This window comes from Boleophthalmus pectinirostris, unplaced genomic scaffold (assembly GCF_026225935.1).
Source record: "Boleophthalmus pectinirostris isolate CB_2022bp ecotype Guang Dong unplaced genomic scaffold, ASM2622593v1 HiC_scaffold_9, whole genome shotgun sequence".
In the NCBI taxonomy this organism is placed as follows: Eukaryota; Metazoa; Chordata; class Actinopteri; order Gobiiformes; family Gobiidae; genus Boleophthalmus; species Boleophthalmus pectinirostris.
The window spans coordinates 32,754,095-32,775,807 of NW_026571541.1; the positions used below are offsets into that span (position 1 = coordinate 32,754,095).

General features: G+C 42.2%; 1 protein-coding gene across 1 annotated transcript in view; it reads left to right on the forward strand.

Annotated features, from left to right (window-relative positions):
* LOC110174043 (neurobeachin-like) overlaps nucleotides 1-21,713 on the forward strand; it is a 783,761-nt gene that overhangs the window by 204,189 nt on the left and 557,859 nt on the right. Inside the window, exons 7-11 of the mRNA XM_055166710.1 lie at nucleotides 2,840-2,966; nucleotides 3,415-3,534; nucleotides 6,802-6,948; nucleotides 13,567-13,764; nucleotides 14,952-15,085. Of these exons, the coding sequence (XP_055022685.1) occupies nucleotides 2,840-2,966; nucleotides 3,415-3,534; nucleotides 6,802-6,948; nucleotides 13,567-13,764; nucleotides 14,952-15,085 (726 nt within the window). The remainder of the gene's footprint in view (nucleotides 1-2,839; nucleotides 2,967-3,414; nucleotides 3,535-6,801; nucleotides 6,949-13,566; nucleotides 13,765-14,951; nucleotides 15,086-21,713) is intronic.

The following is a 21,713-nucleotide window of genomic DNA, read 5'->3' on the forward strand; positions in this document are numbered from 1 at the left end:
GATCTGTGTCTCACTGGAGTCAACTAGAGTCACCTCCAGTCTCTCTCTCTAAAACCTTCAAATCAGGCTAGGAGTCTCGGGGTAATAATGGACTCCAACTGGAACTTTAACAGCCACATCAAATCAATAACATCTGCAGCCTTTTACCATCTAAAAAACATCGCAAAAATCAAAGGTTTACTCTCTAAAAAAGAGATTTATCCATGTGTTTGTCTCCATTAGGTTAGACTACTGTAATGACCTGCTCACTGGTCTCTCCAAACGAGCTGTGAGACGCTGCAGTACATCCAGAACGCCGCAGCTTAGGTCTTGACTTGAACCAGGAAGTGCTCAGGTCTCTGTACTGCCCCCTGTGGCTCAGAGACTTTAAACCAACTCTGCTTGTACAAGTCTCTCCATGGCGGAGCACCAAAATACATCTGTGACATGTTAGTGCCATAATGAACCATCTCACACTCTGAGGACTTCAGGGACCGACCTCCTGCTGGTGCCCAGAGTCAGGACTAAACACGGGGAGTGAGTGTTTTAGATTCTTGCAGCGAAAACCTGGAACAGTCTTCCTGAACTTGTGAGACAGACCTCTACTTTGACTCTGTTTAAATCCAGGCTCAAAACGGTTCAGAGATTTTCATTCTGTACTCTTCTCTCTTACTTAATACTCATTATCTCTCTCTTTTTTAAATTTTATAATAATTTTTTATGTTTTGATTTGTTTGTATTGTGATTTTAAAGTATTTCTTATTCTATAAAGCACTTTGAATTACTTTGGGTATGAATTTTGCTATACAAATAAACTTGCCTTGCCTAGAAAACAAAATCACAAACTAAAGTCAAATCAATACTGTTCATTATTTTATCAATTTCACATCACTTAAACTGTGAGTATCAGTAAACGTTCTATGTCTATTTTTCAGAAACATCTCCAGGGACGTTTTTTGGTCATAACACTTGCCCAAATTACAGGTCGGATCTATGAAAAACAAACGGCAGTATTTGCTTACATGCAGATTAGAAACGGGCATTTGGCGTGACCATTACTAGAAAAGTTCCATAGTGTGTCTTTAAAAATCCTGCTCTATAGGAAGTTATCATGTCCAACAAATCGCTGTCATATCACGAGGTGCCCTATCTTTAGAGTTGATGGTTCTATTCTGTCCGTGTGCCTCTCTATCCTCAACAATGCACTGGGCTGTGGGCTTTATGTGGTCTGACAAAGAGGTGCGCTTGTTTTCCATTACGGGCACGCCAGGCTGAGGATGACAGAGCACCGGAGCCTTTGGGAGCGCGGGGCTAGAATGGTGACATCGGTTTGAAGAATGGGGCAAACGTAACAGTCTATAGGAGATGCTTTGTACAGATGAGAGCCCATTCACTCTTTATCTGCTGATGTTAGCTTTGTTATACGTATCTTTTATCTGTAAAGTCTGGAGGATCAGAGGCCGAGGGAGAGTGTCTGCAGGCACCATTTTTTATCTCACATCAGACAGTGTTAGAAGATGTTGTTGCTCGGGCTTTATTGAGAACTCCCAAACTGATCTTAGATTTGGCTTGTTTTGGAAAAGTGTTGAAGTGGACGTTTAAAGTTGCTCTAGTCTCAGCTTATTTATTTAATAACTTTACCCCCATATTCAAATATTCTGCTAAAACGAAACCTGTTTGCATTTATAATTATTTAAAGTTCAGAAAATGAAAATGGTCTTTGCTCTGCACCTCAAAAACGTGGAGTAAAGTCATATTTTTTATTTTTAAACAAAGTCCTTCTAATCAAATTAGGGTTGGGCAGTAATACGGTATCCCGCGGTATCAAAAAGTAGAGACGGTATCAGTTTCATTGCCGTCATTAAAAAAATCTGCAGCACATAAGGACCTAATATACTGTTATAATTTATTGAAACCTAAATTTGTTTGCTCAGCACAAATAAATGTGTGGTTATATTTTCAATTTAATGCTATCACGATTTAAAACTAATAGTATCAATCATGTTTCTTTTAACTGTGTGGGGAGATGACATTCCATTAGTTTTGTTTCGTTGTCACGTGACGCTCATAAGGGAGACCAAGACAAGATGGCAAGTCCGGCCACGAGTGAGTTGGTCCCAAAAAAAAAAGAAAGTACTAGTACATTTTGGCTTCAGATGCACATTTGTTTACGTTTTACAGAAACTTAAAACTATAAAGTGTTGATAAAAACAGCTCTTTCCTTTTGCGCTGATGCGGTTCAGCTTCTGTATGACTAAAGGACACGACTCAGCGGATTATATGAGTGTTCTTTCTGTGACAGAGGATGTGCTGCTGATGGTGAGTCTGTTCTGAGCGTGTATCGAATTGGAGATGGTTCATGTGAAACTTTGCAGAGATTATACATCTGCAGGTCATACACATAGACTGTACAGCGGTGCGGCTTCGTAGCTCACCAAAGTTGTACTAAAACATCTTTGGTAATACAGTAATACCGTATAACCTGGTAAAATCCTGAGAAGGTTTAACGGTATCAAAATTTTGAGACCGCCAAACCCTACATCAAATTAAATATCTTGTGCGATGTGATCCTGATTTTTCATTCATTTCATTCACCTTGGTTAAGCTACACTTTATTGTCCCCATAGCAACATTAGTCCTTTGCATTTGACCCATCCTTCAGTGCTTCTGGGGGAACCAGTCAGGAGCAGTGCCTTTCCCGGAGACCCAGCTCCAGATCTTGAGCTTGGGTTGGTCAGGACTAAAGATCTCTCTGCAGAGTCAGACTCAGTGCTGTAAACTACAAATGTGCATTTTTCTGAGTACAGAATGGTTTGTGTATTAACTCATAAATCATATTTTTATGGTCTTGTTTTTGCAGCTTCCGCACCAGTAAAGGCGTGGGCTACTCTGCACACTTCATGGGAAAGAACCTGATCGTGACGTCGCTCAAGTCCAAAGGAAAAGGTTTCCAGCACTGTGTCAAGTACGACTTCCAGCCCAGGAAGGTTTGGACTACATGAATAACTGTCAGATGTTTCAGCATGTATCAGAGTTATCAACATACATGAGTTTTGTGTCAGATATGTGATATATCATTGTGATGTGCAGTGTGGTAAATGCATTGTAAAAACAGTCATGCATGTGTTGCTTCTCACGTCATCATGTGCTGTTCTATTCCCATATCACACACTGGTTTTGTGGTTGGATCAATAAAGCGGCCTCCCTGAATGTCAAGTGTAACTCTGCACTATGAGCTCTCCTGCCCCTCTCCTGTCTGCTACTCAGTATATGCCTATCACCGGGTTCACTCCAGGCCTTATTCTGCTTTATTACACTTTTACTCCAGCCGAACTTTCTCATTTTCATATCTTAAAAACTATTTGGTTATGATTGAGTATACGGCATATTGTAGTGCCTAACCCCCCCGTGTGTGTGTGTGCGCTCACTCCTCAGTGGTACATGGTGACTGTGGCACACGTGTACAGCCGCTGGAGGAACAGTGAGCTCCGCTGTTACGTGGACGGACAGCTGGTGTCCTACGGAGACATGGCCTGGCACGTCAACACCAGCCACGTGAGTAAAATACATTCAGAACAATAGAAGGTCATGTTTCTGATAACAACCATCATTTATAGTAATAACAATAGAAGAGAGAACAACAGACTGTTAACGTCACATATGAGCAGTTCTTCAGATAATTATAACAAAACAACAGAACAGAACAAGTTTATCAAACTCTCCATCTCACTCCAAATCACTAAATCCATTCAATTCTTCATCCTCGGTGTCATTTCTGAGCAACTCCATGACCTCTGGAGGTAAACAGAGCGCCGCTTCCTCTTCTGTGTCGCTGTCGTCAGACTCAGCATCAGTTCCAGTTAGAATTATTCCGAACTTTCTGAATCCCGACAGGATGATTTCGGTGTCACTGAAGTCCAGGCTTTGTCCATCCATCCAGTGACTTCCAGGAAAGTTACATGGTGCATCCTCCCGGTGTCACAAGTTTCACTCTCACTCCAAACTTTCTTTTTGCTGCTCGATTATCGTTTTGCAGCTTGTAATCTGCAAAATATGATATTGTTTTTGGGGGCATTTGTGTTCAGTCTTCTCAGTTGTCTTTATAAGTTTGTTTAAATTTTTAATTGTCATTGATACAGAAGTAATGGTGCGATCGACTGACATGATACAGACAGGACAGCGGTTCTTTTAGTAGAGCCAAGTGACAGTAGTACAGATGTAACAGGAGCAGCAGATACTGACACACAAGACTAGAGCCTCTTGAGGCTGTCATTGTGAAATAATATTTAAGCTGCACCTGAATATAAGTTGCAGGACCACCCAAAAAATGAAAAAGTGTGACTTATAGTCTGAAAAATATTGTAAACAAAAAGCAAAAGTACAATGAAGATGAGTCAAAGTTGTTTTTTTGTTTTTTTTTCTCTATTCAATTATCCAATCAGAATGCAGAAAAAGTTCCTCACTACTGGCAGATCCAGCAATGATCCAATGATCTGATGTGGATATGACAGCTAATGAGTTATATAGTACATACCATTGTTGGAGCGCATGTTGCAACTTTTATCTGTAGCATATCAGAAAACAAATATGTGTTCAATAACTTACTGTGCTCTTTGTATTTTGCTGTACTCCACAATATTTCCACCATGTTTTATGCCACCAAACTATATGATAACTATAAACTTATTTTAAAACAAGTATGGTTTTAGGATAAATGTTCAGGGTCACCTTAAGGACATGTATTATGCAAGATCAACTTTTAAGAGTTTTAAACATGTCACAACTGCATTCAAGACTCTGAAAAGTTCAGTTTTCCCCCTTTCCCTCATATAGTAAGCCCACTGTGTAAAGATGACACATGGAGCGTTCAGTGGTGTCATGTCGCCATTTGGCCCTCACTGCTCACTATGGCAAAGTGTCCCTGTCCATAGGGGGCGCTGTCAGCTTCGGCAGAGCTCCACTGTCACTGTATTTTTTCAACCACGTCTGTTGCGTTAGAATCTACAGTATATTGAGATTTAAAATGTCAAAAAATAGAATCCTGATCATCAATAACAGCTATATATCAGACAAAATCTGTCACACAATATGTCTTCTTTAAGTTAATGAAAATCTTTGGTACGAATCCCCAGTGCACCTGCAGACTGAGTGTAAATGAGATGAGCCCTGTAGACTGAGGCCTGTGTGATCCACATTACATTTGCACTGAATAATATTTGTCAGATCCTCCACAGGGATGAGCTGTGATGTAGCACCGCCGCAGACAGAAGGGGCTCTGTCACCAGCCTCTGTAGGCACATATTTCTGTTGAAGAAATTACAAAAGTATATTGCATATTGTATGACAGCTTTGTGGGTATTTTTATACTTGTGAGGTTTGGCGATAAATATTCTGGACATTTTTTCATATTTTTGCAAACTTCCAAAACTTTTGATTACACTTTTTGTGTTATTATTATGAATTACAATATTTATGTTAGTTTTATTATGCATTTCTTTTATAAAAATAAATCAAATAAAAGCGTAGTATAACTTGTATTCATGCAAACCTAGCTTAGTTTACTGCCTTCTCCTTTCTTCTGTTGTGTATTTAAACGCTTATAATACCAAGAAAGTAATAAAAAAAACATATGGTTAAAGTGATAGTTCTATAAGTCGCTCCAGCCAAAAAAAGCGCAATGAAGAAGAAAAAAAAACATATATAAGTCACACTGGACTATAAGTCACACTTTTTGGGGAAATGTATTTTATAAAATCAGAGACCAGGAACCGATATTTCATCTTGAAAGACAAGTTCTAGTAATAACAACAGAACAGAGAACAACAGACTGAATAGACTTTAATATGTTAACGTCACATATTAACAGTTCTTCAGATAATTATAGCATAAACAACAGAACATAAGTTTACCAAACTCTCCATTTCACTCCAAATCACTAAATCCATTGAATTCTCCGTCCTCTGTGTCACTTCTGTGCAACCTCCAGAGATAAACCATAGATCTGTGATGTAAACAGTGCGCCGCTTCCTTTTCTGTGTAGCTGTCGTCAGACTCAGCATCAGTTCCAGTTACAATTATTCCGGCCTTTCTGAATCCCGACAGGATGGTTTTAGTTCTCATTGAAGTTCAGGCTTTGTCGATTCCAGGAAAGTGACATGGCGCACTTGCCCGGTTGCTGTGAAGCTGTGTTCTCCATCCTCGCTTTCCGCCAGTCCTCACAAGTTTCTCGCTCACTCTAAACTTTCTTCTGCTGCTCGATTACCTTTTTCGAATGCATATTTCACTATTTGCAGCAGAACAGTGGCTTTTTCTACAGGAGACATGCACAGTAGAGCAAGGTAACAGTGGTACAGAATAGATACTGACACACAAGTCTAGAGCCTCTCGCGTCTGTCAGTCTGAAAATTTTAATATATAAGTCGCACCGGAGTATAAGTCGCAGGAAACACCCAAACCATGAAAAAAAGTGTGACTTGTAGACTGAAAAATACGGTATGTACCTTTCTGGAAGTGGAAAATCAACTGCATGAGTCCATGGAAACAGAAAGTTTAACCCACACTTTAAACTTTCTCCATGTGGATAGATACGTTTTATGCCATATTGTGGAATATTATAGCCTATTGAACAACACTTTCATGGAGTCAGGTTTATGGAGATGCAAGACACAAGTTTTTCAGTGCAATAAAACATCTGTAATGACAAAAAACTGTGGCCTTAGCGAAGAACATGAGCTGATTGACTAAAATGAGTGAAAGTCTACAGCCGTAATGTGATGTTTTCTAGCCTGTCTGACCCTCTTTCTTTCCTCTTTCTTTTTGTAGAACTTTGATAAGTGCTTCCTGGGCTCCTCGGACACAGCGGACAGCAGCAGAGTGTTTTGTGGGCAGATGGGAGCGGTCTACGTGTTCAGTGAAGCTCTCAACCCCGCGCAGATATTTGCTATTCATCAGCTCGGGCCCAGTTATAAGGTGGGTGCTCACTACCATTATGTGAAGAGGCAATCTCGTGTGGAATCTATGGACTAAAGCTACAGCAGTGAAGATTCTGGGCCTGTCTTTGAATCCAATCTGCTATTTTTCCTTAAACTATAGTAACTACTGTAGTTTTTGGACTGCAGTCGTCCCTCGTTTATCGCGGGAGTTACATTCTAAAAATAACCTGCAATAGGTGAAATCCGTGAAGTAGTCAACTTTAGATTTTACAATGATTATACCTGTCTTAAAGGTGTAAAACCCCTCACCACACACTTTTTGCGTCCTTCTTAAAACTTATTGCCGCTGTTGTCCTTATGTTATTTTCCTTCTTCTTTACGTAACAAACCGAAGATTCATTGATTCCGTAATGGAGCCCTACAGCGCAGAGTCCTGCACGGGTCCATTTTTGGAGACCCGCAGTACAGCAGCGCACCCGCCCGTTAACCTGAGATTATGTCAAACTGCCTACGCCATGGGCTGAACCAAGACTAAACCAGGACTAACCCAAGACTAACCTAGGACTGATTCCAGAACTGAAGAGGAGGACTAAACCAGGACTAAAACAGGACTCGCTGTCGGGACCTGGTCGGAGGTAACCGCAGCAGAAAGGACAGACGGAGAGCTCCACGGCTCAGTCCAAGATTAGTCCTGGTTTAGACCTGGTTTAGTCCTGACCCGCCTGTGTGTAATTGCTACCCACCCATATGCAATACGCGTTCATACGTTGTAAAAAAAAAAAAAAAAAAAAAAAGCATGCAAAATTGCACACACAAAAAAAAAAACTGCAAAACTTTTTATTACAAATTATGTCTAAATCTCGTCTTCTTGTGGACCTAATTTCTCGTTTTTGTGGACCTAATCTCGTGGCGTGTCTCGTCTCGCAAAAATTGTGTCTCGTCCCACCTTCAAAACGGACTCAGGAAACAACATAATAACATACACTACCTGTCAAAAGTTTTAGAACACCCTAATTTTTCCAGTTATTTATTCCATTTCAAGTCTTGCAAGTCCAGTGAAGAGCTTGAAATAGTACAAAGGTAAGAACTGAAAAGATACAAAACACAAGTCCAAGCTCTGTCAAAACTACCTCAGGAAAAAACGAACAAGATGGTAAAGCTTGAAAACATGGAGTGTCCATCAGTCTCCAGACTTAAACTCCATCGAGCTGGTTTGGGATGAACTGGACAGAAAAGTAAAATCAGCCTACAAGTGTCACACATTTATGGGAACTTTTGCAACAGACTTGGGAAGAACTTTCTGAAGAATATTTGATTTCTATTGTAGAAAGAACGAGCCACGAGTGTGTTCAGCTGTTATATCTGCCAAAGCTTTCATGAACCAAAAGTTTAGAATACATTTTGATCAACAGTAATCAGAAAAAAATGGAAAAAGCGTGCTGTTCTAAAACTTTTAACCGGTAGTGTAGATCAGAAAATCAGAAAATCACGTAATATAGGCCCTTTAAATTACGATGCATACGATATTTTAATGAAATTAGTCGAAAATAGTCATGGTTTGCCAATCATCAGTGGGAAATGACTGTTCCTAGTGTTGTGTTTCTGGGAGTTGATTGGGGATAAGTGGTGACTGAGCGGTTTGTGTGGAGTATCAGATGCGGTGGATGCAGGGGGAGGCGCACGTACAGGCTTCATATCGTCTGGAGCAGGTGCACAGCTCAACCCCTCCAGACTGCACGGGGGATTTAGATTTGCTGACGCACACATACACAAATTATAACGTCTGTCTGAAAGTGAAATGTCTCTATGGCAGCAATAACTCATCAGATTACTTTCAGCAAATTTGGTAATTGGCTAATCGTGATGTGGACTATAAACAGACTCCGAAACATAAATTAGTGTTTTTAGTATTAACTTTCAAGATGTTCTCAAATGATGTAACTTGCGCTTTTGGATAAATAATTGCAGGTTTGCCATGTTAACTAATTAACAGATTAAATATTGGTTCCTGCATGCCCTAATTTTTAAAGGTGCATTGTGTAACTTTTCAGGTGGAGGGTCCGTCAAATGCTTTTTTCCATGGACATTAATCATTATCACGATTATTTTGGTCAATACTGAAATCACGATTATTCAAACTGTTATTTTTTATGATGGATAAAATACACACAACACAGTTTATGCACTCCTGGACTCATTCGAAAGTTTACGAATATTTATTTTATGCTCAACTACAGCCAAATATGCCTGAATTTCCCAAATAAACACGGATTTCCCAAATATTCACGCAAGTATTTCTGAAAGCTTTCTTACTCCATGTATTTTTTCCAAGGAATTCAAGAACGCACATCACAATAAAAAGCATTTGAGCGTGGATGAGCTGGTGCCTGGACAACAGCGCACAACAAGCACCCTTCAGAGATCTGGCTCAATTTACATGCGCACTTTATGGAGCACTTCAGGCTTTAAAGGGCTCATATTACGTTATTTTCAGGTCTGTGTTATAATGTTTCCTCATCACAAACAGACCTGGTGTTGTGTTGTTGTGTTGTTGTGTTTCATTCACACGTTTAACACACAAACCCTGCAGATTTCTTCTCTCAAACGGAAAAGCTGTTCCACCTTGTGATGTCATAGCCAGGCTGGCGCCACCTAGTGCCTCCGCTCAATTTCATTTCTCTCCAGTGACTAGGTCAGGAATCGGAATACACTAGACAGACTAGAAGAACCCCAGAATTTGTAGACCGTGCACCTGCCAATCAGTGAAGAGCCATACATTCTGCAGTGGCAACGATTCCCAAGATCGACGATTTAAAGCCGGAACAAAGAGAATGTTTGGTGAATTTTATCAAGGGGAAAAACATTATTGTCCTTCTTCCTACAGGATTTGGGAAAAGCTTAATATAACAATTTGTCCCATTAGAGGTGCATTACATACGTCACGATCAAATAGCAGCGATTAGTTAAATAAAAAAACTACCCGCCTACTGTCGAGCGAATGAATCCTAATGCTGCGAGGTCAGGCGGTTTCCACGAAGTGAAACCGTCTGAGGAATCAGGCTAGTGATATCATGTGGTAATACAGAGTCGGCCGTTGAGACGTATCCCAGTCACTAGTGTTGATTCGGCATCGTGACTTGTTTTGTCACACGAACATGAACTGTTTTGGTGCTCTGACGGCACTAACTAGCGTCGTGACTTCATGTTAACCGCATAGACAGCGGCTCTTTCTGCACTCAGGCTGCGCTCACATCCGCTGTGCTGATGAACAAATAATCCGTTCATACAGTCCATGCTCCTTTGGTCTATGCTGACACGTTGGTTCAAGTGTCATTACGTTAAGGGAACGAGTAGAGAGCGATAAAAGCCTTTTGACATTCAATCTCTTTGGTAGAGAGAGCAAGAGAGACAAGGAAAACAAACAAGCATACAAGTAGAAATTATAGAGGCCAGAAAAGTTATCAAGCTCGTTAAAAGTTACCATGCGATTTATTGGTTTATTGATTATCTTTACAGGCCTAGTATTACATCAGTGAAGCATACTACTTGCATCACACTGTGCTAGTACTGGGATGACTTAGTTTGGTGTGTGAGCGATGAACTTGGTGTTTGATCTCCACATAGATAGACAGGTTTAATACCAAACTGTACAACATTCCAGATAAAACAAGCGCAATCAGAGACAGCAACCTGGTCCCCATGAGGCATCGGTGGGGTCAGTTCATCACCACAGAAGCAGTTTATGAGGAGCCCAGCCCATATTACATGATCGTTATATCCACAATGCAGTGTGTGTATCTGTACAGGCCCATGAACATTTGTGTAATATTGGTCACACATGAGAATGTCTGTGTTTACTAGTGTGTAATGAAAATGTCATTTTTCATGAGTTGTGTACATGTTAGTTGTGTGACTGTAGATCAGTATATTGTGTATCACCAGAAAAAGAAGAAATGGAAATTATTTTTGTTCCAGTTAGAATTTAAACGGCAAGCACTCAAAGAGAAAGGAACTGTTATAATTACTGATTACCTCGAAAACTATGAATATTTTACTATACAAATGCATAGAAGTATAAATAGATAATAATTTTTCTGAGATTTTGAGACCGCTCCCGTTGCTCTAGCGCAATGCTTCACGGAGTTATGACCAAAAACACATATTAGACCTTGGTTACCTTGACTGGTTTCAACCTGTAACATCCAGTGTACCCCAGTAATGTGTGTGCCATTTTGTGTGATGATTGGGTGAATATTTTAGCCTGCAGATGGTTCAGAAATTGCCAAAATTGCCTATCCTTTGTAATGGCGTGACCTTTCAACTGACCCGTGTGACCTCAAATGACCTCGGATCATCACCAAACTTTTTTTGCGGCGTCGGGCACGGGGGCTTGACCCATGTACCAAATTTTGTGACAATCGGTTCATAAATGGTGGAATTATCGCGGGTGGACAGACACAACCCTTCGGGGATCTCCATGGAGAAAAACATTTGACGGAACATCCACCAGAAAAGTAAAAAAAATGCACCTTTCACATCTAATTTATGCTGGCATTTCTGATGAGTTCGACGATAGATGCATGAATACCCAGACGCTAAGCAATATTATAACTATTATCAAAAATAGATGAGAACAAATCAAGACCACAGATGCTATTGTTATTTTGTGTTGAAAATGAATTTTAATGTCTATAAAACTTGTTCTCTTGTGATCTTTGTGGAGTATAAAGCATTTTCCTGGTTATTAAAATGTAAATGTTAGTATAGAGAACACAAAAAGCGATAGGATACGCCTAAACTCAACCAAAGTGTATGAATTTTCAGACGACGCTCTTTGGCCCAGAGATATTTATTTGGGCTTTAGTGTATAACCCAAAGTCTATTTGCTCAGTACATTCCAGGTCTGTGGACTCCTGATAATAGACCACTCAGTAAGCTCCAGGCTTAATTTCCCTCTGTTCAGTCCAAATTGAATGTGCCCTGAGCCATGATGTCTAATCGCTGCTGTTTGACCATCGCCATGACGCCCAAGTCTGTCTGAACGCACATAATCCTCCTGTCTATTAGATGGAGTGGTCCATTACTGTCCGCTTCTGTTGCTTGTTCTTTACATATAAATGGAATAGATGGTAAACGGTCACATTTTTATACAGCGCTTTTCCACCTTCGAGGCACTCAGAGCGCTTTACAACAAGGAACCGCTCACACATTCACACACATTCATACACACACATTCATACACACATTCATACACCAGTGTACGCAGACACTGGGAGAAAGGTGGGTTAGGAATCTTGCCGAAGAACACAATGACAGCATTCATCTGTGGGAGCTGGAATCGCACCACCAACCTGTAATTTAGTGCAGGGCCCGGTCAAGCAGAAGTAAACAACAAGGCCAAAAATTCAAGTTAATACATCTGATATAAAAATGTATTGAACAGATACATATGTACTCTAGTTTATGAAACTGTTTACCTTTTTTCTGTACCATTTTTGGTTCTAAATTTACATACATTTTAAACAGACCATGTATGAAACATGGAACAAAAATTATTTCCCAAATTTCAAAGACCTGAAAATCATGTAAATAAATGGATGTATTTCATCATATCTTGTGTTATTCCATCTTTGAACTGTTGATGAAGGTACATGATTTTTCAAAATAAATGTATTTAAAATGATAAAAATTTGCTTGGAAGGACTGACATATTTTACAGAAATAGTTTCCTTTCATTTTGAAGTAATATTAAAGTATTCAGAAGAAAAAAGCGACAAATTATGCAAAATCATGCACCTTCTACTTGTTTGCACAATTTTCCCTCCGTTACTTTTCCCTCCGTTACCATGACCTTTCTTAATAAAAAATCTCATTACTCAAAAAGTAAGAGGTTTTTCAACCTAATCTTGTACCATATGGTAGAAAACTATATGAAGCAAATATTCAAACCAGTTTGTTAAGGATATGTAAGTGAGAACCAAGAGTTATCACTGTTTGTATTTATTGCCCAAAAAGTGCTGCAAATTTCATTCCCTCCGTTACCAACATGAGTTTTTATTTTTTGTCAACAACTTGAAAGAATATCACAGGTTTAACTTTACCCTGTTGGAGTGTTAACTCTTTCCTACATTCTGATACTTTACTTTATTTCAATAGTCCCTCTAGTTTCTGAATAAGAGACATTTGAATGTAAAAAATCTGCCCGTTTCCCTCCGTTACCACTTGACCGGACCCCTTTATGTTCTAGTAACGCTTGAAAGGACTGTATAATTACCCTTCAAAGTGCAGAAATATTTGTATTCCCTTGTTTAAACAATTACAACATATATTTTTCCATCAGCTCTTTTTTGCAGCATTTACTTTAAACCAAGGATATACCCAGTGTTTTAGTTGTGCATATCTTCGAAACAACACAATCATGAAATTTCCGTGAGTTATATGTTACACTTTACCCGTGCTATTTCCATCCCATTACTGATATTACTGTGTTGTAAAGTAAAGTGCTCCGCGTGGGCGTACGCAGCCACACGACCTGGTGCTTTTCGAGCTTTGATCATCTTTGGATATGTGCTTATACGATAATGACTTCAGTTTGTAGTAGGACTCGAGGATTTATTGTACTGTATTTACATTTCTGCCCCCGTCTTTGTTCCAGAGCACGTTCAAGTACAAATGGGAGAGTGACCTGGTCCTGGCCGAGCACCATAAGCAGGTCCTGTACGACGGGAGACTGTCCAGCTCCATGGCCTTCACGTACAGCGCCCGGGCCACAGACGCTCAGCTGTGCCTGGAGTCCTCCCCCCGAGACAACAGCTCCATCTTTGTGCACTCCCCCCACGCGCTCATGCTACAGGTCGACCCGCAGCTTTGAATTACTCTATATATATATTTACAACTCTCAAATGAGTCCAGTCGTGCATAAAATGTGTTGTGTGTATTTTATCCATCAGAATATGAACTGAAAAGGTACGACCTCAAGAATTACAATCAGGAAATGAAAATGTACGATTACACTTTCTTCAGTACAAATACGAATTCACAGACGCGACTCAACTGTCAAAAATACAACATCACTTCACAAGCAGAAGAAACATCGATCGAGATGCGGGACTTTTGCGCCGCATACAGACTAAACCAGGACTGAAACAGGACTAATTCCAGGACTAAACAAGGTCTAAACCAGGATGATTCCAGGACTAAACCAGGGTAGGTCCAAACCATGTCTAAACCAGGACTAAATCAGGACTAATCTTGGACTTAGAGAGAGCGAGAACCCTGAGCAGAGTGTCCGCAAAGTGCGTTTGGGCGATGGCTGCACTTAGACCCGTGCAGCACGGAGCTCTGTGCTGGTCTACACGGGGGCATGTCCGGGCCCGTCCCGACACTCAGTCCTGGGATCAGTTCCGGTTTAGTCCTGTTTTAGTCCTGGTTTAGTCCTCATGGTTCAGTCCTGGTTTAGTCCTTATGGTTCAGTCTGTATGCGGTGCAAAAATCCGGCATTTCGATCGATGTTTGTTCTGCTTGTGAAGTGATGTTGTATTTTTGACAGTCGCGTCGCGTCTGTGAATTCGTATTCGTACTGAAGAAAGCGTAATCGTACATTTTCATTTTGTGATTGTAATTCTCGTCGTCGTAACTTTTCAATTTGCATTCTGACGGCTAAACTACACACAACACATTTTATGCACGACTGGACTCATTCGAGAGTTACGAATATTTATTTTATGCTTAACTGCAGACAAATATGCACACGAATATTTCTGAAAACTTTCTTACTCCATATTGAGAAGTCTACAGTTTAATTCACACATTCACAGAGCTTTAATCTGGTGTTGCTAAAATTAGGGGCGCTACATTTTTACTTTTCCACATGTTTCACTCCCCACATCTGCCAGAAGAGGGCGCCAGATGAAAGTGAAATCTTACCCATGCATTTTCTCCAACACAGAAAGAAAGATACAGATATTTTAAGTTATAATATGTAATTTATCAGAAGTTTATGGAAAAATGTTAGCTTTGTGTGTGTGTTTGTGTGTACAGGATGTGACGGCCACAGTGACACACTCCATGCACCGCAGCCTCCACTCCATCGGTGGGATCCAGGTGCTCCTCCCTCTCTTCGCTCAGCTGGACTCTTACCAGCCACAGGACGGCCTGAAGGACAGCACAGTGTGGTGAGGGACCTGTTTTATGGCCATGGTTAAACTAATGATACCACAGTCACTGAATTGCCTGAAAAAAACTAAATATTACTTCCTAAAATGTTGGATGTTTACTCTTGCTGAATGTAGAAAGCTGACAGAAACTGTGCGTGCTTGGATGGGTTTGTAATGCTTAATTTTTGCAGTTCAGGTTCAACGGCACGGTGGCTGAGTGGCTAGCACTGATGCCTCACAGCAAGAAGGTTCCGGGTTCGATCCCCGGGTCACCCGGGCCTTTCTGTGTGGAGTTTGCATGTTTCTCCCCGTGTGTGGATGGGTTTCCTCCGGGCGCTCCGGTTTCCCCCATCAACCCAAAACATGCTACATAGGTCTCCAGAACAGTTGATAGTCAAGGTCAGTTAAATACAATCAATCAATGAACCTGTCCAGGGACGACAGGTGGAAATTAGCACTGATGCTACAACCTGATGTACAATGCATCTCTCCTGTTAAAGGTTGTATGGAGGATTTTATTTTTTATTTTTTTGTTTCAAGTTGTCAATGATAGATTATAGAGATGCAGTAGCCTTGTAATTATGATGACCAAAAAAAAAGACAATAAAAATTCATCAACTCTGGACGTGGTGGGGCTAAACATTTGCCAATAGATAACGACACTGCCTCGTTATCTGTGAGCTGACAGGCTGTCAATCAAACTCCCTACGTTTCTAGCGTAACTGACTTGCCTGCGCGCCGCCGGTACGTGGTTTACGTACGCCTGTCACGCAGTCCACAGACGCAAGACGCACAGACGCTGTTTACTCCACCAACGCAACAGTTCTTAGCGGCTTTTTTTTACCTATATCTTCCTCGCAGTTAGCACAAAGTTTGTTGCAATGGCAGACAAGAATCCAGGAGCAGTTAGCCGCAAAAGAAAGTCCGTTTTTGAGGTCGCTGAAAGAAGAAGACAAGGGGAAAAGCAGCGAAGCCAAACTAAGGTGATTCTTGAAGATTCATTCCAGCGATGGCGCGACTGAAGCAGACAAAGGGTCTAAAGACTGACGCACTGGTCTCCAAATTACTCCTGGACAGGTCACTTCTGCTTATTATGAAAACGTACTTTATTTCCAAGAGCTAGACAAACGTTTTTCAGGACACGAAAGCGATATCCTATGTCTGAAAACGTAATTTTCAAGGCAAAGAAAGAGTCCGCTTGCTGCTGCGTGTTGTAGCTAGTTCATTCGCACGGAATCTCCACGCACCTTCTCTGCACCCCTTTCCTGCTCCTCTCCCCGCTGCCCGATCCGCTCTTCCCCCTGCTCCTCACTTCTCCGGGCACGGAATCTCCGCGCACCCGCTCCCCTCTCCTCACTTCTCCGTCTTGCCTAACCAACACTGTAGTTAGTTGTTTACAAGTCATGTGCAGCGCACAGTTCAAACTGAACTGGAACTAACTAACCAACTAAAGCCAAACTAAAACATCTAAAACATCTCTTTGATAAGTTAGTCGAGTTAGTGGAATTTGTTATCGTTACAGCAAGAAATGTTCACATCCTCAATGTTGGTTAGAGCAGCGGTCCCCAACATTTTTTTCTAGTAAGAACTGCTGATAAACATACATTTTTTCAGAGACCGATGGAGCGGGTCATAGTTTGAATAGTTTGGATCGGGTGTCGTTTTCATGATATCGGTTAAGCCAATATCCTGGTTGGACCTTTAATTAGATGAAATGTCTCATAAGGTTTTAACTTTTATTCATGCAAAGTTGGTCAGTAGTGATTTGAAGGAGAAATAACAGTTACTTTACACTAGTTTCATTTGGTCTTCCGATATTTTATGTTATTAGGTTCTTTTTTCGGACCAAGAGTTTGTTTTCGTACCTGACAGTTTCGACTGCTCCCTGCGGTCTTCCTCAGAGTCACGTGATGTTGCTGTGATGTGTCCACTCAGTTGGTTTAAACAGGTTTTGGCGCTGTCTTCCTACCGGTGGAGGCAGGACGACAGCGCCATCTGCAGTCCGACTTCCTCAGGACAGTATCCCAGGTGTGTGAAAGTAAAAAAAAGCCCACCTTGTCCCTTTTTATAGTTCCATGGGTGGAGCAGTCAAAACTGTCAGGCATGAAAACAAATTCTTGGTTTGAAAAAAATAACCTAATAACATACATTACATAACACTAGTGGATCTTTTGTGTCATAGTATTTTAAAGAAACAAGTGCCATTTTCTGTCCCTACATTGGTATGGTTAATATCGGATATCAGCCCATGCTTAGTCATAGTATCGATATCGGTTTTGGAACTGAAATATCTGCATCGGTGCATCCCTAACGAAGAGCATACGACTGTTTTGGTTTGACCGATCAGATTCAAGTATTTGTAATTTGTCGTGTTGTTCTGCCTTTTCCTGTCCACTTTCAGTGAGAGCGACTCGATCTGGCCTGCGCACTTAATTAACGTTTACATTACAGTTAAATTCTGAGTTAGTACATTGTAAAAGGTGTGTGTTTCATGTGTTTAGTGTTTTACTTGTGTGTCTGGTACCAGAAGTGCTGCTGGGTTCAGCTCTGTGCCTGAACCTTTCCCCTCTAATCCGTCCTGATGAGTGTCCCCTATTCTCCTTCCTCTCCTCTCTTCTCTCCTCTCCTATCCTCTCCTCTTTTCTCCTCTCTTCTCTTCTCTCCTCTCTCCTTTCATCCCTCCTCTCCTCCCTTGTCTCCTGTCTCCTTCTCCTCCCTTGTCTCCTGTCTCCTTCTCCCCCTCCTATCCCTCCTGTCCTCTCACCTCTCCCCTCTTCTCTTCTCTCCTATTTCCTCTTCTCAACTCCCTTCACTGTCCTTTCTTCCCTCTTCTCCCTCCTCCTCTCCTCTCTCCTTTCATCCCTCCTCTCCTCCCCTCTGCTCCCTCTCCCACCTCCTTCCTCCTCTCCTGTCCTCTCTTTCTCCTCTCTCCTCTCCTCTCCCCTCTCTCTCCCCTCTCCTCTCCTCCCTTCTCTCCTCTCCCCTCTCCTATCTCCTCTCCTCTCTCCTTTCCCCTCTCCTCCTTCCGCCCCTCTCCCCTCTCATCTCTCCCGTCTCCTGTCCTCTCTTTCTCCTTTCTCCTCTCTCCTCTCCCCTCTCTTCCCTCCTCTCCTCTCTCCCCTCCCCTCCCTCCCTTCCTTCTTTCCTTCCTTCCTTCCTCTCCCCTCTCTTCTCCCCTCACCTCCCTTCTCCTCCCTCCTCCCTCCTCTCCTCACCCCTTTCCCCCCTCTCCTCCCCTCAGATCTGCCTCCGAGCGTCAGATCCGCAGAGTTAAATGTCAGCCACTTTTGTCTTACTTGAAACTGAAAAATGAGTGTGACGGACGAGAGCGTGGAGCCGTGGAGCCGAGGAGTCGTGGAGTCGTGGAGAGTTAGTATGCGCAGAGTCTATTATGTGGAGGCAGAGGCTGGGCTGCACTGATTGGGTCTCAGTGATGGTTTTACTCGGGTGAATGCCGGCGAAGAGGAGAGAAAGACGATTAAGAAGTTCTGTGACAATGCTCCATGCACTGGTGCTGCCGCAAACAAACACGATCTGCTTTTGTACTGTGTCTACTTCAGTTAAATCAGCTGGAATTCTACGTACTGACGTTGACTTGAAAGGTTATTGTGTCTTATTTACTGATTATTATTTATTTTGAGTTTTAAAATGACTGAAATGACCAATATTCTTAATCCGTGTATCATTCGTTCGTTCGTTTTTCAAAATAAAACCAAAAATAAGAAAACGAAAAAACATCTATTTTCGATTTTGTGTTTAAATGAATAATGCGACACCGGACTTTTGCTCCGCATACGGACTGAACCAGGACTGAACCAGGGCTGATCTCAGGACTGAACCAGGTCTCAGGACTGAACCAGTTCTCAGTCTCTAGTCTAGTCTGGTCCAGTCCCGGTCTGGTCCCGGTCTCCCGGTCTCAGGTCTCCTCTGGTCTCTCAGTCCTGATCACCCGACAGTCAACGCGGATGCCCCTCTGGGCCCTTCCTGGCACTTCTGGTTCAGTCCTGTTTCAGTCCTGGTTTAGTCCTGGTTTAGGACTGAGACCAGGACTGAGACCGGGACCAGACCAGGATTTAGACCTGGTTTAGTCCTAGTTCAGTTCTGGTTTAGACTTGGTTTAGACCTGTTTTAGTCCTGATTCAGTCCTGGTTCATTTCTGGTTTAGACCTGGTTTAGATCTGGTTTAGACTGGCTCAGTCTTGGTTTAGTCCTGATTTAGTCCTGATTCAGTCCTGGTTCAGTCCTGGTTCAGTCCGTATGTGGTGCAAAAGTCCGGCATCGCAGTTTAAGTCACAGAAAACGGAAATGGCCGTTATTCGTCTTTTCATTTTGGTTTTGGAGACAAATAATGAAGAAAATAGTTGTTTTTTTGTTTTCTGAATCCCTACGATGGTTTCGTTTTCGTTGTCACTGAAGTCCAGGCTTTGTCAATCAATCCACTCCAAACTTTATTTTCTGCTGCTCGATTACCGTTTTGGCTGCAGATTTGGCAACTTGCAGCTTGTAATCTGCAAAATATGATTTTCTTTTTGGAGGCATTTGTGTTCAGTTTTCTCAGTCGTCTTTATAAGTTTGTTTAAATTAGTACAGAAGTAGTGGTGCAATCGACTGACATGATACAGACAGGACAGAGGCTCTTTCTGCAGGAGACATGCGCAGTAGAGTGAAGTGACAGTGGTACAGGAGGAACAGGAGCAGCAGATACAAATTTTGATGTAACTCTCAAGAAACACCCAAAACGTGAAAAAAAAAGTGTGACTTATAGTCCGAAAAATACGGTAACTTAATGATCATATTTCTTAAGTCCTTTTAAGTGAGATACTCTGCAGTACTTGAAAACAAAGCTGCTGTGTTGTCCTTTGAACCCCGTAGACCGTGTGCATGGTTTTCTATCAGTAGGCTCAGCTGGACAGAAGTGTGGTGTGGGATTGTCCAGCTGATGTCGGACCTGACCTTCTTCTGTTTCTCAGCAGAGCACTGGTCACAGCACTGGGAGAAATGGGCCCCAGTACACGACACAGAGTTTTACAGTTTAGAATGCACAGATAATACACTTTAGACATATTATTTAAAAAGAAATAGATTTAAACGTAATGCCCTTGGAAGGTGTTATTAATTCTATAATGGACCTGGACCTGAATTGTAACAATGTTTATAAGGAATAAACTTCATCTTCTCAGAAACTGTAATACTTCAGCTACTTTAAAGGTCCCGTATAAAACAAAACTGACTCTTGTGAGGTTTAAGCCATGTTATAATGTAGTTACCTCATCAGAAACAGACCTGGACTTGTGTTTTGTTTCATTCACACATGTTTTAGTGACCATTTATTATTAGTTCATAAGAGCTTGGCAGTTCCAGGGCTGAAATGATCCAAATGTTTCTAGTGAAGGTGTGTGGAGTATAGAAACACAGTGGAGCACTTCCTGTATGACCACATGACATCACAGTTGTCTCTGTCTGTGTGTGTGTGTGTGTCTGTCTCTGTGTGTGTGTCTGTCTCTGTGTGTGTGTTTGTCTCTGTGTGTGTGTCTGTCTCTGTGTGCGCGTCTGTCTCTGTGTGTGTTTGTCTCTGTGTGCGTGTCTGTCTCTGTGTGTGTGTCTGTCTCTGTGTGCGCTCTGTCTCTGTGTGTGTGTCTGTCGTGTCTCTGTCTCTGTGTGTGTGCGTCTGTCTCTGTGTGCGCGTCTGTCTCTGTGTGTGTGCGTCTGTGTGTGCGCGTCTGTCTCTGTGTGCGCGTCTGTCTCTGTGTGTGTGTCTGTCTCTGTGTGCGCGTCTGTCTCTGTGTGTGTGTTTGTCTCTGTGTGCGTCTATCTCTGTGTGTGTGCGTCTGTCTCTGTGTGTGTGTCTGTTTCTGTGTGCGCGTCTGTCTCTGTGTGCGTGTCTGTCTCTGTGTGCGCGTGTCTGTCTCTGTGTGTGTGCGTCTGTCTCTGTGTGCGTGTCTGTCTCTGTGTGTGCGTCTGTCTCTGTGTGTGTGTGTCTGTCTCTGTGTGTGTGTCTGTCTCTGTGTGTGCGTCTGTCTCTGTGTGCGTGTCTGTCTGTCTCTGTGTGCGCGTCTGTCTGTGTCTCTGTGTGTGTGTCTGTCTCTGTGTGTGCTGTCTCTGTGTGTGCGTCTGTCTCTGTGTGCGCGTCTGTCTCTGTGTGTGTGCGTCTGTCTCTGTGTGCGCGTCTGTCTCTGTGTGTGTGCGTCTGTCTCTGTGTGTGCGCGTCTGTCTCTGTGTGTGCGCGTCTGTCTCTGTGTGTGCTCTGTGTGTGTGCGCGTCTGTCTCTGTGTGTGTCGTGTGTCTCTGTCTCTGTCTCTGTGTGTGTGTCGTCTGTCTCTGTGTGCGCGTCTGTCTCTGTGTGCGCGTCTGTCTCTGTGTGCGTCTGTCTCTGTGTGCTCTGTGTGTGTGTGTCTGTCTCTGTGTGTGCGTCTGTCTCTGTGTGTGTGTGTGTCTGTCTCTGTGTGCGTCTGTCTCTGTGTGTGTGTCTGTCTCTGTGTGTGCGTCTGTCTCTGTGTGTGTGTGTCTGTCTCTGTGTGCGTCTGTCTCTGTGTGCGTGTCTGTCTCTGTGTGTGTGCGCGTCTGTCTCTGTGTGCGTCTGTCTCTGTGTGTGTGTCTGTCTCTGTGTGTGCGTCTGTCTCTGTGTGTGTGTGTCTGTCTCTGTGTG